This window comes from Atractosteus spatula, chromosome 1 (genome assembly GCF_055471065.1).
Source record: "Atractosteus spatula isolate fAtrSpa1 chromosome 1, fAtrSpa1.hap1, whole genome shotgun sequence".
NCBI classification, from domain to species: Eukaryota; Metazoa; Chordata; class Actinopteri; order Semionotiformes; family Lepisosteidae; genus Atractosteus; species Atractosteus spatula.
In genome coordinates this window covers 38464254-38478868 of record NC_142706.1, presented here as the reverse complement: position 1 = coordinate 38478868, position 14615 = coordinate 38464254, and the positions used below count along the sequence as shown (strand labels likewise).

General features: G+C 36.6%; 1 protein-coding gene across 10 annotated transcripts in view; it reads left to right on the top strand.

The window, feature by feature from the left end:
* The window catches only part of ablim2 (actin binding LIM protein family, member 2), a 105157-nt gene that overhangs the window by 17423 nt on the left and 73119 nt on the right, over window positions 1-14615 (top strand). For 7 of the 10 annotated variants that reach the window (XM_088907303.1, XM_088907234.1, XM_088907066.1 and 4 more), the window contains exons 1-2: window positions 5097-5246; window positions 13379-13522. In XM_088907303.1, the coding sequence (XP_088763429.1) occupies window positions 5231-5246; window positions 13379-13522 (160 nt within the window). In that variant the 5' untranslated portion in view covers window positions 5097-5230. Of the gene's footprint in view, window positions 1-5096; window positions 5247-13378; window positions 13523-14615 lie in introns of those variants that run through there. The other 3 variants (XM_088907154.1, XM_088906906.1, XM_088906653.1) reach the window with 1 other exon arrangement.

The window sequence follows — 14615 nt, the reverse complement described above, 5'->3', positions numbered from 1 at the left end:
GAAGAGAGAGAGTGACAGAGAAAGGCTGACAGATGAAAAGAGAGAATAAGCGATCGCATCATACATAACCACATCAGAAATATCTACATCTACATAGGAAATCAGATTCCCAGTTCTGAAATGTCTGGTGCTTTTGCCCTTATTACAGAGGTATAAATTCAACCCAGGTCCAGAAAATGCATCTGCTTGAGATCAGTCTTTAGTATTGCTGTCTTGCCACACTGGAGCCCTGGGTTCAATTCCAGACCTGAGGTGCTGTCTGTGTGGAGTATGTATGTTCTTACTATTTTCACATTTTTTATTACCAGGTGCTCCAGTTTCTCCCACAGTCCAAAACCATACTGGTAGGTTAATTGGCTTCTGGGAAAATTGTACCAGGAATTTGGTGTGTGTTGTTGTGTCTGTTTGTGCCCCGTGATGGACCGGAATCTCTTGTTTTATCCCCCCTTGTGCCCATACTCCAGCTCGACTGTGACCATGAATTGGATGATGCATTTAGGTGATGGATGGAATGAAAGCTTACTCATCTGAACATCATCTTTCTAAATCTAATATAAGGAACTTTATACTCTCCACCAAAATAGTTTTACACTTTTTATTCATTCTAAAGTTTTATGTATTTTATATTTGTTTATATCACTGCTTATCCTACCCAAGTATGTACCAGATTCTTGCATTTAATGCAATTTGGTTTGTTGTGTATTTAATATGGAAGTTTAACAAATTTACTGGTAACACATTTATTTATTTTTCTGGCACGAAAAACGCTTGTAAGTGATAATAAGGTGTTCTACTGAACCTTTTTTTTAAAGGTAAGTACAAAATACATTTTCTGTGCTCTAAAGACAAATAGTTTTATGCCATACCTCATAAAATGCGGTATACTTAAATTTGATTAATATTTTTGTGGAGCTAATGAAGCCCAAAGTTTAAATACTGTATTTCCAGGAAAGGTACAGTATGTAATGAGAACTAATGGAACATATGGAGGTGCCGGTACATCTGGTCACTCTAAGCTATAAGCTTCTCATTGAAATGTACAGTAGCTACTGGCTTTCCAGGTATCCTAGCTGCTTTTGGACTCCAAGTATAAAATACTAATAAATAGACAAACAAATATGTGAGAAAGAAATTGAGTTATTATTATTAGTGTAGTGTAATAGATTTTAGTGTAAACCATTTGGTACAACATTCAATACAGAGTTCTTTTTTTTATTTCTGCTGCCAAATTATATGCCAAGGGTCAATTTTGTTATGGTATAAACCCATCTTCAATGACCGAACACTTTGAAATTCCAGCATCCCTAAAGCGGTTTTCTGATATAGAACTTTTCTGTCCAAAATATATTTATTTTAATGAACATATTCAAGAATGGATGTGCTTGTCCAAACATTTTTAGTAATGTTAGAGGACCGTGATTCACAAAAAGTTAATGTGTGTTTATCTCTGTGCTACCCAAAACGTACTTCAGTAATTAGCCACAGTATAGATGCAGGCACGTAATGCTGCTATTCTGGTAGACAATTTCAAGGTGAAAATCTCTGTAGCATGTTTAAGCCATGTGCTGTTATCCAACAAATGCTGCTGCTTCACACGCATATTGATAATCCTTTCCTTGTGGGGAGTTCTGTTTTCAGTTTGCCCTCGATGAGAAATTAAAGGAAATCAAAGCAAATCACAGCTACATAAACACTTGTACTTAACTTTGTCCCCCAAAATGTTTTGATTAGTAACCACACAGTACCCTAAATGCCTCTTTACCCTTTGTTATGTCCTTTTGTACATGCTATATTGTATGTGTGTTGTGTATTGAATTCTGCTTCACAGTTGTTGAATATAATGAAACAGGCCTAATTTGGCATTTTGTGCCGAGGTTACATTTGTGGCACAATATGCTTTATTTTCTTCAGATTCAGTGTTGGGAGGCATGGTCGTCCCTGTGTTTACATGTTTCCTTGCCCCAGTCTGATGACATGCTGGTAGGTTAACTGGCTTCTGGGAAAATTGGCCCTGGTGTGAGTGTCTCTGTATCTCTGTCTCTGTCTGCCCTGCAATGGACTGGCATCCTGTTCAGAATGTGTCCTGCATTTTACCAGTTGCTTGCTGGGATAGGCTCCAGCTTTCCCATAACCCTATCCTGGATAAAGTGGTTAGAAAATGAATAGATGGATTCACTTTCTTCACTCCATCAATGACGAACTGTCTATCATTACTCAATTTAATGTACCAGAGGAATAAGGACAGCCAGCTCCTTTCTCCTAAATGCCTTTTTTTGCAAGCCCTACAGCACAGATGAAGGATTGATGCAGCTGTCATTCGTTTTCACAAGAAGAAGTGTATTTTGAGTTCACAAAAACAACCTCATAAGATAGAAGAAAATGTTTCTGTATGTGATTATTCTGTTACCTACCTTGATGCATAAGAAATGCTATGACATCAGCTACAGTATGTAACCCAAACAGGACAATTACATTAATGTGCAAAAAAAGAGATAAGAACACAGACAAACATTTGTTGAGGTGCTGTCCTGAGGGAATCATTCATAGCAATGAGATGAGCAGGACGTACACTTTCTACTCCAATATAATTTATTGGAAACTGTTAATATTTTAGCACACTAGCTAATGTAGGCCTTTCTGGGCCAAAACGTTGACTGTGTCCAGTAAATTTCTCTGGAGTAAAGTGTGCTCACGTCATTGCTAGGAATTATAATCCAACATTCACATCTCACAAATCTAAGCCTCTATCTAAGGTGACTAGTCTAAGGTGTTAGTTTTCCCTCTAATTCAGTTAAAATGGGGAATTGCTTTCTTTTTAAACAAATGGTACTGAGAGTCCTGCTTTTTTTCCCGCAATGAAGAAAGGGAAAATAGCCACCTCCAAAGACAACAAGGGACCGTAATAAGGAAATCCACCTGTCTTGCAGATGTTGTTCCAGAGCACAGCAACAAAACCAGCAACAAGCCAGGTTGCCATGTGCTGCTTTGAACTATGAATTAGTGCAGCCCTGTTCTGTTCTGAACTGTTCTGTCCCCTTAAGAGTTGATTCATTTTGTCATCTTTGCTAAAATAATTTATGTTCTGCACCTCCCTGATTGCCCATTCACTCTTCAGTCTCCTCCACCATTTCTTTGAGTGTGTCCCAAATCAAGATGGTTGCATTTGTGACTCTGACAGCTTTTACCTTGGCTTTTTCCATTCCATACTCCAGAAAGGGCAGCTTGATACTGTCAAGTGCTGCTCTGATGCTGATTTTCAGGGCTTTGATACCAACGATCAAAGTTCACACGGAGGAACTGCCGCTTCAGCACAGGATAAAAGTGTTTTTTGTCTGCATGAGAGAATTGATTACTCACACAATCAGGTGCAAGTAATTCGACAGGTACTCCAGTTTAGGTAATGCTTGACACAGTCAGCTAATGTCATGCGCCAAACAAGAACTATTGATAACAGACTGCAAGGTTCAGCCTGTTATCCAAATAAGTGCTTTTAGTAGTTGAATTTCGTGGTAACCCCATAACACCATATTTGAGCTATATCTGACCTTTAGATAAGCTGGAGGTCTCAAATGAACTTGAAAGTTCATAACACTGAGGTATTGTGTAGTTGCATGTGTAGTTGTATGCATGGTTTAAATGCTCACTGTACTTAGTTACACTACTAAAAAAGTATAAATTCATCTACACAGACAGTAAGTATGTACAGTATCTGTTTTTGTGATGTGTTGTTTCAGTGCTCAAAGGGCAGCAGATAAGTTTTTACAGGTCGTTCTAAGGTGTGTTTTTGTAGGATTACTGATCTGGACAAGATCAGTAAGGCATTCTCCAGTTGTCACAGTATACATCGAATACTGTAGGCGTCATTCAAACATCATATGGTGTGTTCAACCAGCAGAGCACCACTGAGTGCAGAACACTTTCTTTTGAATTTCAGTATTTTTCCATGGGATTGTTCAGTTGCAGACAGGATGAAGGGCTTAGTGGACATGTCCATGAGAATCTGTTGAATTAGCTTATGTGTTTCCAAAATATACAGTAAACAGTATGACTTGTACATCTAAACTGACCTAGAACACCATTTTCATTTACCTAGAGTAGTACTTTATAAACAGTGAAAATTATGCACTGAGGTTAAGGCAGTCAGATTAACACATTCATTTTTGCACAGTCCTTCCCGATCTTGCTTAAAAAAGGGTTCGCTCCTCTGTCCCTTTAATAACATTATTTTCCGTTTCCATTAATATACACTAAATATTATGTGGCTGATGCCATGCTAAGTAATACAGCAGAATGATGTCTGAAATGACTGCTGAAATCTAGTTCTGAAGATAAATGGTTAGAAAGCATCTATAACCAATTTACTGAAACATGTAGATGAAGTGTTAAAACACCTAATTAAATGCGCCACTCGGATGGTATTTTCCTGGCATACTTGGGACTTTTTTCTAAGGTGGCATGGTCAGTGTACAGTACAATGTCATGTATTGTAATTGAGAAAACATTAAGGCCAAAGGAGAATATTGGTGGCTCCCTGTCTTGCATTGAATTTGGTTCATTTACTGTAAGTCTCTGTGCAGGAGTCTCCAGACTTTCATCCGTTACGCAAGGCTGTTCCATCCTATAGTGGAGGATGTAGGCCATCTGAACTGTACATCTCAGATAACAAATAAGATGGAAAAAAATATAATTTTTTTTCTGGAATGTTTTTAGAGAAATATTTAAGCACTTAAAGGTGGATCAAGGCAAGATATTAATTTAAGTGAGGGCTTCCGCGCTGAAAAAGATTATCGCTTCACAAAAAGCACAACCCTTGTTTAGGAAAACATTTCAATACAATCAGAGGGAAGGCCCTTCTGCTAATGAACTGATTTGTAAGCAAGCCCTCTCGCAGTGTTGCTGTAGTAAACGCCCCAAGAGATTTAATTTTTTTTTTAGGACTAGAAGGTTCTATTTATAATAGATAGCAGCGATAGCTGAGCTATAACTCAGGCTGTTTATGCCTAAGAGCCTGAGGAGTCATATGACCCAGCGCTCATTCCTGAATCATTAGGAGGTATCTCCAGTGACAGACTGCTGCTTGCTGTTTAGCTCATCCTGCTGGGGCACTTTCAGAGACTCTGCATCGGCCACTGCTCTGAAGGATGTACAAAAAAAATTAAGGGCAAGCCTTACCCTGGATAAGCTATTTTGTATTGACACTTGATGTGAAAAAGACTAAGGAAGAGCGGGGATGCCTGAGGAAAAAGGTAATATGTAATAGATAATTTGCAAATATGAGTGAGTGAAAATGGGGGTATTTAAGGAATTTGTATTAGGATTTTTTTTGGTTTAGACATAAAACATGGTTTATTAGGAGCTGTCTTAGGTAAGAGCTATTAGAAATACAGGCTATATTTAGAATGTCTTAATACGTAAAAAAGTATTTAAAAAGCAGGTTATCTTTTTAGAATTGAATCTTTTTAAGAGGTCAAGGAGGTGTTAAACAGCAGAAGACTCTCAGGGATTGTTATACTTAAACTGTAGCAGAATTAAATTTGTTGCATGCTTAGAGTTATTAGCAAAAGAAAAAAGAGTACTTGTTAACTCATTTTAAATTCTTTTTAATTGTTCTTTATCAAGAGCAGCCACTATAATACCTTTTAATATCAGAAATGATACAGGTCTCTACATACTGTACAATAAGAAAAGCTATTAAAGGTTTAAAAAACTCTTATAAGCAAGGTTCTGTTAATTCCATTAACTTCAAAGGTAAATGTCTCTGTGGAGATAGTGTTTTTCTTTTTTTTTCTGTTGCTACATTCCGGTGCCTAATAATAGTAGAGTTAATAAAAGAAGACTTGTCTGCTATGATAAAAGTGGAATACATTTAAACTATTTCCTCCATCCAGGAATGACTTACTCAAATTTCCTGCTAACTTTAGAATATTCATAAGCATCGGAAAAAGTACAATTAATGCTATGTTAATAGTGTTTTTGTGTCATACTTTATTTGAGGAATGCTGTATTTGTTTCATATAATAATAGGATATTATTTAAAGTTTCCACAAGGCCTTTTAGTATTTATGATTTATGGTTAGATCTGCGTTATATACACCAGTATTTAGTTCACAAAAATGACCAAAGATTTCCGAAGAACCCTTGTATTTACTATATTATATGAAGGTAAAAATAAGATTAGGCTTTTGTTATGGAAGTGAAGTTAGAATGATATTTTGAATATAATAATATATTGGCACAGTGCAGCAGTTAGCATTGCTGTCTTGCAGTGGTGGGGTCCTGGGTCCCATTCCTGGGAAGTTATATACTGTAAGTGGAGTGTCAATGTTCTCCCTGTTTTCTCCTGGGTTTGCTCTGGGTGCCCTAGTTTCCTTCCATAGTCCAAAGACATACTTGTACCGTAAGTTAATTGGCTTCTGGAAAAAGTGGCCCTTGTGTGAGTGTGTATCCTTAGTGTCCCATCTAGAGTGTATCCTACCTTGCTTCCCAGGCTGGCTGCCTAGAGCCCTGTTTTTGATGAAGAGATTAAAAAATAGATCATTGGAAGTTTTATTTCCCATGGAGCTGCAGTGTAGTGTACAGTTCAAGGGCTGTGCTGTAACATCCTTGCTTTATGATAACCTTAAAAAACTGTTTGAACCGTACGTTTCATGATGGTGAGAAATCCACTGCAGCCTAATAAAAAGATAGTAGGTTTTAGATACAGTAGATAAAGACCAGATTTGATTAGGGCATGTCCAGTATTTACAAGTCATAATAATAATTCCTTGCATTAATGTACAATCTGTCTGTGACATTCCTCCCTATTGCTTTTGGGATGTTATAAATTGCATTTTCTAGTACCCATTTTCAGATGCGATACAGTATATTTGTGTGATCAGTAGAGTTGATTTTGTGACTAACCACAGTTCCATGCTTTTATTTTCCAATATTCCTATTTCCAACATTGTTCATAACTAGACATTATATTACATTACAGCTACTGAGTCACTGTGTCTAATACGCCTTAAGAATGGGACATATATAAAAAAGAAGGACTACTGGATTGCACAGTGAGTTTAAGGTTCATATTTTCACTTCAAATAGACATTCATAAAGTTAATGTCTGGTAGAAACAGCTGAAATGACCCATTTGGAGGGGACAACCAGATAAATAAACAAAATATCAGAAAATTAAACTGTTGGTATAGTATGATATGAAAACAGAATTCAGCTTCACCTTCAGCAGCTTCACCTGTATGAAATTTTATATCAGTACGTAAACCTTTTGACTGCATAAAATGCACTTTGATGTTTTGGGAAGAAAACATTTTGTTGCACTTGAACTCACTACTGGAGACAGCTTCTCGAATAGTCATGGCTCTTCGTCTTGTGATATCTGTTATGTAATTCACAATGCTAGAAGAGAATGCCTGCTTTCTTTGAAAAAAGATAAAGAACATTTTTACATGGCAAAGAAAGTGTTGCTTCGTTGTCCACTTTTGGTTGTTTAAAAACCTAAAGTATAGAAAATTCATTTAAAAACTAAGTTTTTTTAATAAATAATGTTGTACAAACTAAATATGCTGGGTGATATTTGTTGAAAATATTGATCGCTTGTTTATGTCTTGGATTTTGCAACAGTTAACAAGTTTCCATATGTTCAATGTATTTTGAATATCTGTAGTGTGAAGCTTTTATATATTTAGGTAAAAGTGATAATGTTCTCTGCTTTGTGCTAGCACAACCTGGAAGAGAAGGAAGGAAAAAAATAATGCTGACATTTTACTTGTGGTTCAAAATCTTCACTTAAAAATTAATGTCATCTGCTGTAAGAGATTGCCCATTCCAATTCCCCCATTGGTTGTATAGTGATAGGATGACTTTCAAAGTGGCACTGAATTTTGCTCCAAGAAAAAAATAAATTATCCTGATTTTGCCTATGTAATTTTAAAGTCTAAAGGCACAAATAATTTGTAGATAATTGCAATGACTAATGTTTTAAAAATATTGAAATATATAACATATGTTCTAACATATAGAAAGAATATAAGAAAATATATATATATATGTATAGAAAATTAATTGGAGTATTCCAATTCATAGAATCTAAGTTGCACTGTTTTCTACAACAACCTACTCCAGAGATTTTTTACTAAACACCTTACAAGCTAATAACAAAAAATGAACTGTTTTGAACAAGACTGAGAAGAAAATAAACTTGAGTAATCAAACTTGAAGTGCTGTTAGGATCCACAGAATAAATGTCCTTTTTCTCACAATTTCAAGAGGCGACACAATTATTGACTCAACAAACAAAATAACTGGTAGGAATCTCTCACAAGTGCTTAAGCCTGTAAAATACTAATAAGTAATGCTTTATCATGGTATAAAGCAAGTTCACCATGACTCCAGAAGTAACGTTATTAATCTCAGCCTGGCTCAGTATTATTTTATTTTGCTTTGAAATGTGATAAGTCCTTCATTGTGTAAGAGATTTTGAGTTGATACATGGCTTTGTCTTCAACATTGATTATATTGTTAGTTGCTTAAGATGCACTTAAAGGAAAAGCAGTCCTCTGACTGTCCTAGATAGGGTTTTCTTATTAGTTAGGCTGGAAAACTATTTTTTCTTTATTGCTCTTTCAACAGAAACATTTAGAAAATGTGGTTTACATGTACTCAGAATATCATCTGAGAATTCTTCCCAGGAATTTCATGGTGGTTAGATGGTATCCTATGTAATTGAAACTTTAAAGCACACCAGGCAAAATATAATTAGGTAAAAATACAATGGTAGTATTTTGAAAAGTAAGGATAGTCCTAAATAGCTGTAACAATTTCAGACTACAGAACTGAAGTCTTGAGTTCGTGGAACACTTAGTTTAATACAGTCCGATATTTCCACATGTGTATGCAACATGACGTGCATAATTTAAAAGACATGCAAACATGAAAACAATAATGACCGAAATATTTTCCATGGCAGGATGTAAGACAGCACAAGTACAAACATTACTGATCACTGCAGCCTATATACTGGTGAAGGCATAGCATTTTTAGATATTTGTACCACCCCTACACTCATATGAGGAATTTGTCTTCAATGAAATATGGATTTCCAAGCGAAAACATGCATTTTTAGGAGAAAATCAGCATTATCCAAATCCTCAATTGCTCAAAGCTTTTAGCATGCAAGACCCGATTTAACCTGAATACAATGCAAATTTATGGCAGGGCTTGACAATTGCAGTAAACCAACTATCCCTTAATGAACTAGTCAGAATGAGAGTAATTTTGACACTTATACCATCCAACTGTGCAAAGCTGATGGAATACTAAGTACTATTGGCAGCAGTAATTGCTCTTGAAACATGCTACTACCAATTATTGACTTAAGGGAATGAATACTTATGCAATCAAAATACATGATTTCTTATTGTATACTGTATATTATGCTGACATTCACCCTCCTTTGGATATAATGAAGTTCATTTTGATAATTAATTATTTTAAAATGTACACATTACATTTAAATCATTAAAATGTGATATCATTGGCAGGGCATGAATATGTTTGCAAGCCACTGTATGCACATATAATCACCTTTGGAAACTATGCCAATTTAACATTTAAAGCGTTACTATACCTAAATTAAGAAAATTAAATTATTCCTATTACCTTATGAGTTTAACATATTTTTCTAATCTGAACTAACAGATTTTCTTGATAGACCCATGTCAAGTTAGATTTGATACTCTTTAAATGGCAAAAAAAGGGATGATGGCAACATGCATACAGTAGTTTCCTCCAAAACATTGTCAAATTGCCTTCCTGTTTTGTACCATAAGCCCCACAACACCCGTGGATATAGAGGTCTGATGGCCTTATGACTGATAACATACCCGTTTTACAGGTGAACCGCCAGCAGCTGATACCCTTGTCCACCATCTGGTGCTTTTTATTTTATGTACAACCACTGGGGAAACCATGGTCACAGTTAGCTAATGACATGAGCCAGACTAAAACCAGCATGATCTGGTACAGTTTACTCTATGCACCTTTCAACGTTGAGACTTGTAATCATGAAAACATAACAATTTTGAGGAAGGAATGCAGAAGGACTGCTATGATTAACAAACATTATTACTTAATATTTCCCTAATATTTCCTAGATACTTAGATATTTCCATTTGTCTTTTATAACTCAGGCATCCTGCATATCAGTGATCTCTGAGAATTTGAATATAAGTTTCCCTATAACTCTGTCATGGAATAGTGAGACAGAACCAGTAAAACCAGACTGGTGTCTTTCAACAGTTCTTAAATTTTCATTGGGTTAGTTGATGTCAGCATTACATTTCATGGTTCTCATACAGTATATGATGTTATTATGAGGATAATCACAGTGTTCAAGTCCATCTTACACTGTTACACAACATACAGTATAATAATAAACTTTATTTTATATAACGCCTTTAAAGGTGGCTTCTCATAGCGCTTTACAGAATGATAACAACAACAAATAAAAAGAATACACAAGATAAAACACAATTACAATATACAAAGGAGACCGTGGATGGTGGTACTAAGAAAAGCACAGGGGTGAAGAATGGAACCAGTTAAGTAAAGGCTTTTCTAAAGAAGAAGGTTTTGAGTCTGGATTTGAAGGAGTTTAGAGAAGGTGACTTTCTGATATCCTTGGGCAGAGAGTTCCAGAGCTAGGGGGCATAACAGGAGAAGGCCCCATCACCCATACAATGTTGACGGGCTTGGGGGACAGTAAGGAGACCAGAATTAGAAGAGCGAAGGTTGTGAAGTGGGGTATTATTGAGTCCACCATAGGAACGTAGGCAAAAGTACGTGATGCATATTGGCTACAGGGAGAGTAAAAGAATTTTAAAGAGTGAAAGAATCCATGTGTTTTTTTTCAGTCAGCTGTTAGAAAGCCTGTCTGAGAATGGTGAAATGACAGCTACTTAGTATGATACCATTGGAATCTTGTTGTCCTGCAGAGTACCGAGTGTTAATCTCACTGAGGCTTAGGGTGGCCTCGGGTACATTCAGTTGTTGCTTAGAAATGTCTTTTACAAGGAAACTTTTGTCCTTTTTGTCAGCTGGAACTCTATTAGACTTCAGAATGATGTCAGTGCTTAGCATTCTCCCTTTGTTTCATTTTCCCCAAATATTCCTGGATACACAGTGAGCATGTGTTTGTTTAGTGTCAGCATCATGCAAATGAATGGCATCTACTAAACTAAAGCAAAAATGCACTTTGCCAAACCAATTCCAATGCGGTACGCGCTGATACCTGGAAGCACTGCAAATGTTGCAGAAATGCAAAATTCTGATCCTGATGGTGGTATTGTGTTGATAGATGGTAGCTATTCTAGTGACTGTATGTAATACTTTTCTTCACCCAGGGGCCCTGGGTTCAATTCCGGACATACTGTAAGATGTAGAGGTCTACTACCTTAGCCTGACGGGGCCCGACAAAGTATCTGGTTTCGGGCCGGGTTCGGGTTGTTTTTTTCTCTCCCAGCTTTTGTTCTCCTGCTACATTACCTTTGCTTACTGCCCTGTCTTCTCACACATGAAGAAGGCTCCACAGCCAAAACGTTGTGTTTTCTTTCTTCTCCTTTCAGCATGGAATAAACCTATTACTTGTTCCTTTGCAGCCTACGCATGCTGACGCAGCTACCCACCTGAATTACAGTACATACAATATGATGCCAACCCAACATAGTGCATGACCCATTATTTTATAGTTCTGCTCCTCGTCAGCAGGGACGCTTGTCAAGACTAATGGGGAACATGGATGAAGCAAAGTACTGGCAAATCATAGAGAAAACCCTTCCTCAGACTGCGCCTTTAAGCTGGACAATGATCCAAAGCACATGGACAAAGCTACACTGGATTTGCCAAGTAAAAGTCCTGACTTGAGTCCTATTGAGCATCTGTGGAAGGGCTTGATAACTGTTGTCTGTAAATAAACCACAAGCAATTTAAGAGAGCTTGAACAAATCTGCCAAGTAGAATGGGGAAAAGATGCACCAAGCTGGTGTGCAAAGGTGGTAAAGACAATTTTTGCAGAAGCCAGTAAAACTACCAGTATGTCTTTGGACTGTGGGAGGAAACCAAGGATCCTTGTTAAGACCCACACAAACACAGGGAGAAATAGCCCCCCCCCCCCAGTTCAGAATTGAATGTGGGGCCCCAGCACTGCAAGACAGCAATGCTAACCACTGTGAAACCACCCATGCCACCCAGTTTGGAATACAATGTGCATCATTTTCTATTTTCACAAAAAAGGGACACCATAATAAAGGGTCTGAATATTTCTTCAAGACACTACAAATGTTTTTCATGCTAAAATCTAGATTATTGTTCTTAAAATATTTGATTTATGGTATCCTTGGGAATAAAACCTGCCTTGGTTTAACCCCAGACCAGCAATTACTGATTTTAAAAATTGTTTATAGCTATATACAGTATATATTTAAATTTAAAGTGTCTCAACCAGAACAAATTAGGCAGGAAATGCAATATTTCACAGTGGAAAACCATTTCAGTGATAGTATACTGCTCAAAATCCCTTTAAAGCAAGTAATCTGAAGATTAAAAAAGAAGACAGCTATTTTAATTTTAAATTTCAGATGACAGGGACTAAGTGACTGAATATCATTGCCGAGGTTGTCAAAGTGATAATAAATGAATACAGAAATGGCAGTTTTCTCCTTTACATTAGCTGAGTGAAAAAAATAATTTTTGAATGTATAGGATGAGTGGAAATGAGTGTATTGCTGTGGAATTCATTTGATCCACTATATCAAAACTGAGGACACTTAGAGCTTGATAATTATACCAATAATGAGGGTAATGAGATTAATAACATTTGCAAAAACAAAATGTTTTCTGTTTTCTCTAAGATCTAAGGCACCTGAGCTAGTCAGGCTACTGTTCCAAAGATTTCATTTTCTTGACTAGGAAAAAGCCTATCTTTCAATGGAATTTCATGGAATCTGTGAAAAGCCATGGGTGTTATTCAGATCAAATAAACTTGAATTGTTTTTTTTTTCAAATCAAATTTAACATGAAATTAATCTAACATAAAAAAGTTCCAAATGAGAGGAGGCTATTAAGTCTATATGGGATATTTGGTTGCTAGTAGTTAATTAATCAGATGATCCCATCCATTCATTTCTTGAAGGAAGCCAGGGTTTCAGCTTTCACAACATCGCTGGGAAGCTTGGTCATAGGAGTATTGGGACAGGGCTTGTGCTGTTAATGCACCATCATTCTGATTAGTGTTTTCCTTAAACTGTCCATATTGCACATCCCTACATCAGCTCAGCAGCACTGACATTTAAAGAGGGTGGTGTTCTTTTTTCTGTCATTGCAGTACTTCAACAACAGGCTGTCCATAGCCCACTAGAGAAGCAGCAGGGCACCTCAATTCTGTGCCACAACTGTGGGAAAGCTTGCAAAGGAGAGGTCCTACGTGTTCAGAACAAACATTTCCACCTGAAATGCTTTGTCTGCAAAGGTGAGTAACTTTTTAGCTACTGCTGCTTAATTTCAGGGGGAAAAAATAGTGTTTTGGGGGCACTGGGCATTCCACACTTGATTCTACATTTCAGAGGTTGGCATATATTTGTTTCACTGATAATCCCTATTCTAATACCCTTGCCCTTTTAATAAGGTGTTTATGGCACCAGCTGAAAAAGCTGTTAATACAGCTTTCAATTGATGATACATTAGGGGGGCTGGTATGATATAATGCTGGTAGCCTAGTTCCCTTCAAACCCAGGTGGACCAAAGTTTAATCAAACTTCGTTATAATATGTAGTAAAACTAAATACCATCAACATTCTAGGAATTGCTTGTGGTCTCTGAAAAATAACCTTATATTTGTTCAAACTATAACTAGGCAAAACAGACATAAATTAGTTTACTAATAATTTACAGCAAGATTTGCTTCAGTTTTTCTGATTCCAAATTAGTTTTTGCCACATTTTTCAAAAACAGTCCTGCAGGTGAAAAGAAATCACACCTGAATTTTCTGGGGATTTGCAACTTTCTTCCCATGCAGTTACATTCAGAAAAGAGGGAGCTGATTTCTCTCTGGAGTAAAAGGTTTTGAAAATTGTCCTTACAGTGTAGAAGACGCTGCCCTGAAGAACACTAAACAGAGTGTTGATTGGGACTGGAATGAACTATGAGAGAAAATTGCTGTGCCATTTCTTCATCACATTACTTAGCACTTACAGTATGTCCTCTATCTGTATGCTACCTTCAAAGGCCTCACTGGATACACAATGAACTCTTGTCTATTCATAAATGAAAAGCTTGTAGTAATAAGGGAGTAAATACAGAGAAATAAACCTAAGCAGACAAATAATACTGTAATGTAGGTGAGCATGTTGTTTTTCACAAATTGACATGAAATTCATATGACAGAGTACCTGCATAATTTAAAAAGGAAGAGCTTTGCTCTCAGCCTTCCTCCTTTTGTCTGTGTATAACATTGTGATTTTGCTGTGGGATTGTGTATTTCTTTATTGTTTTGTACACTAATGAAGTTGCTAAGAGACCACAGTTTGAACACAATTGATGTTTCCTTTAAGCCAAGGGTTTTA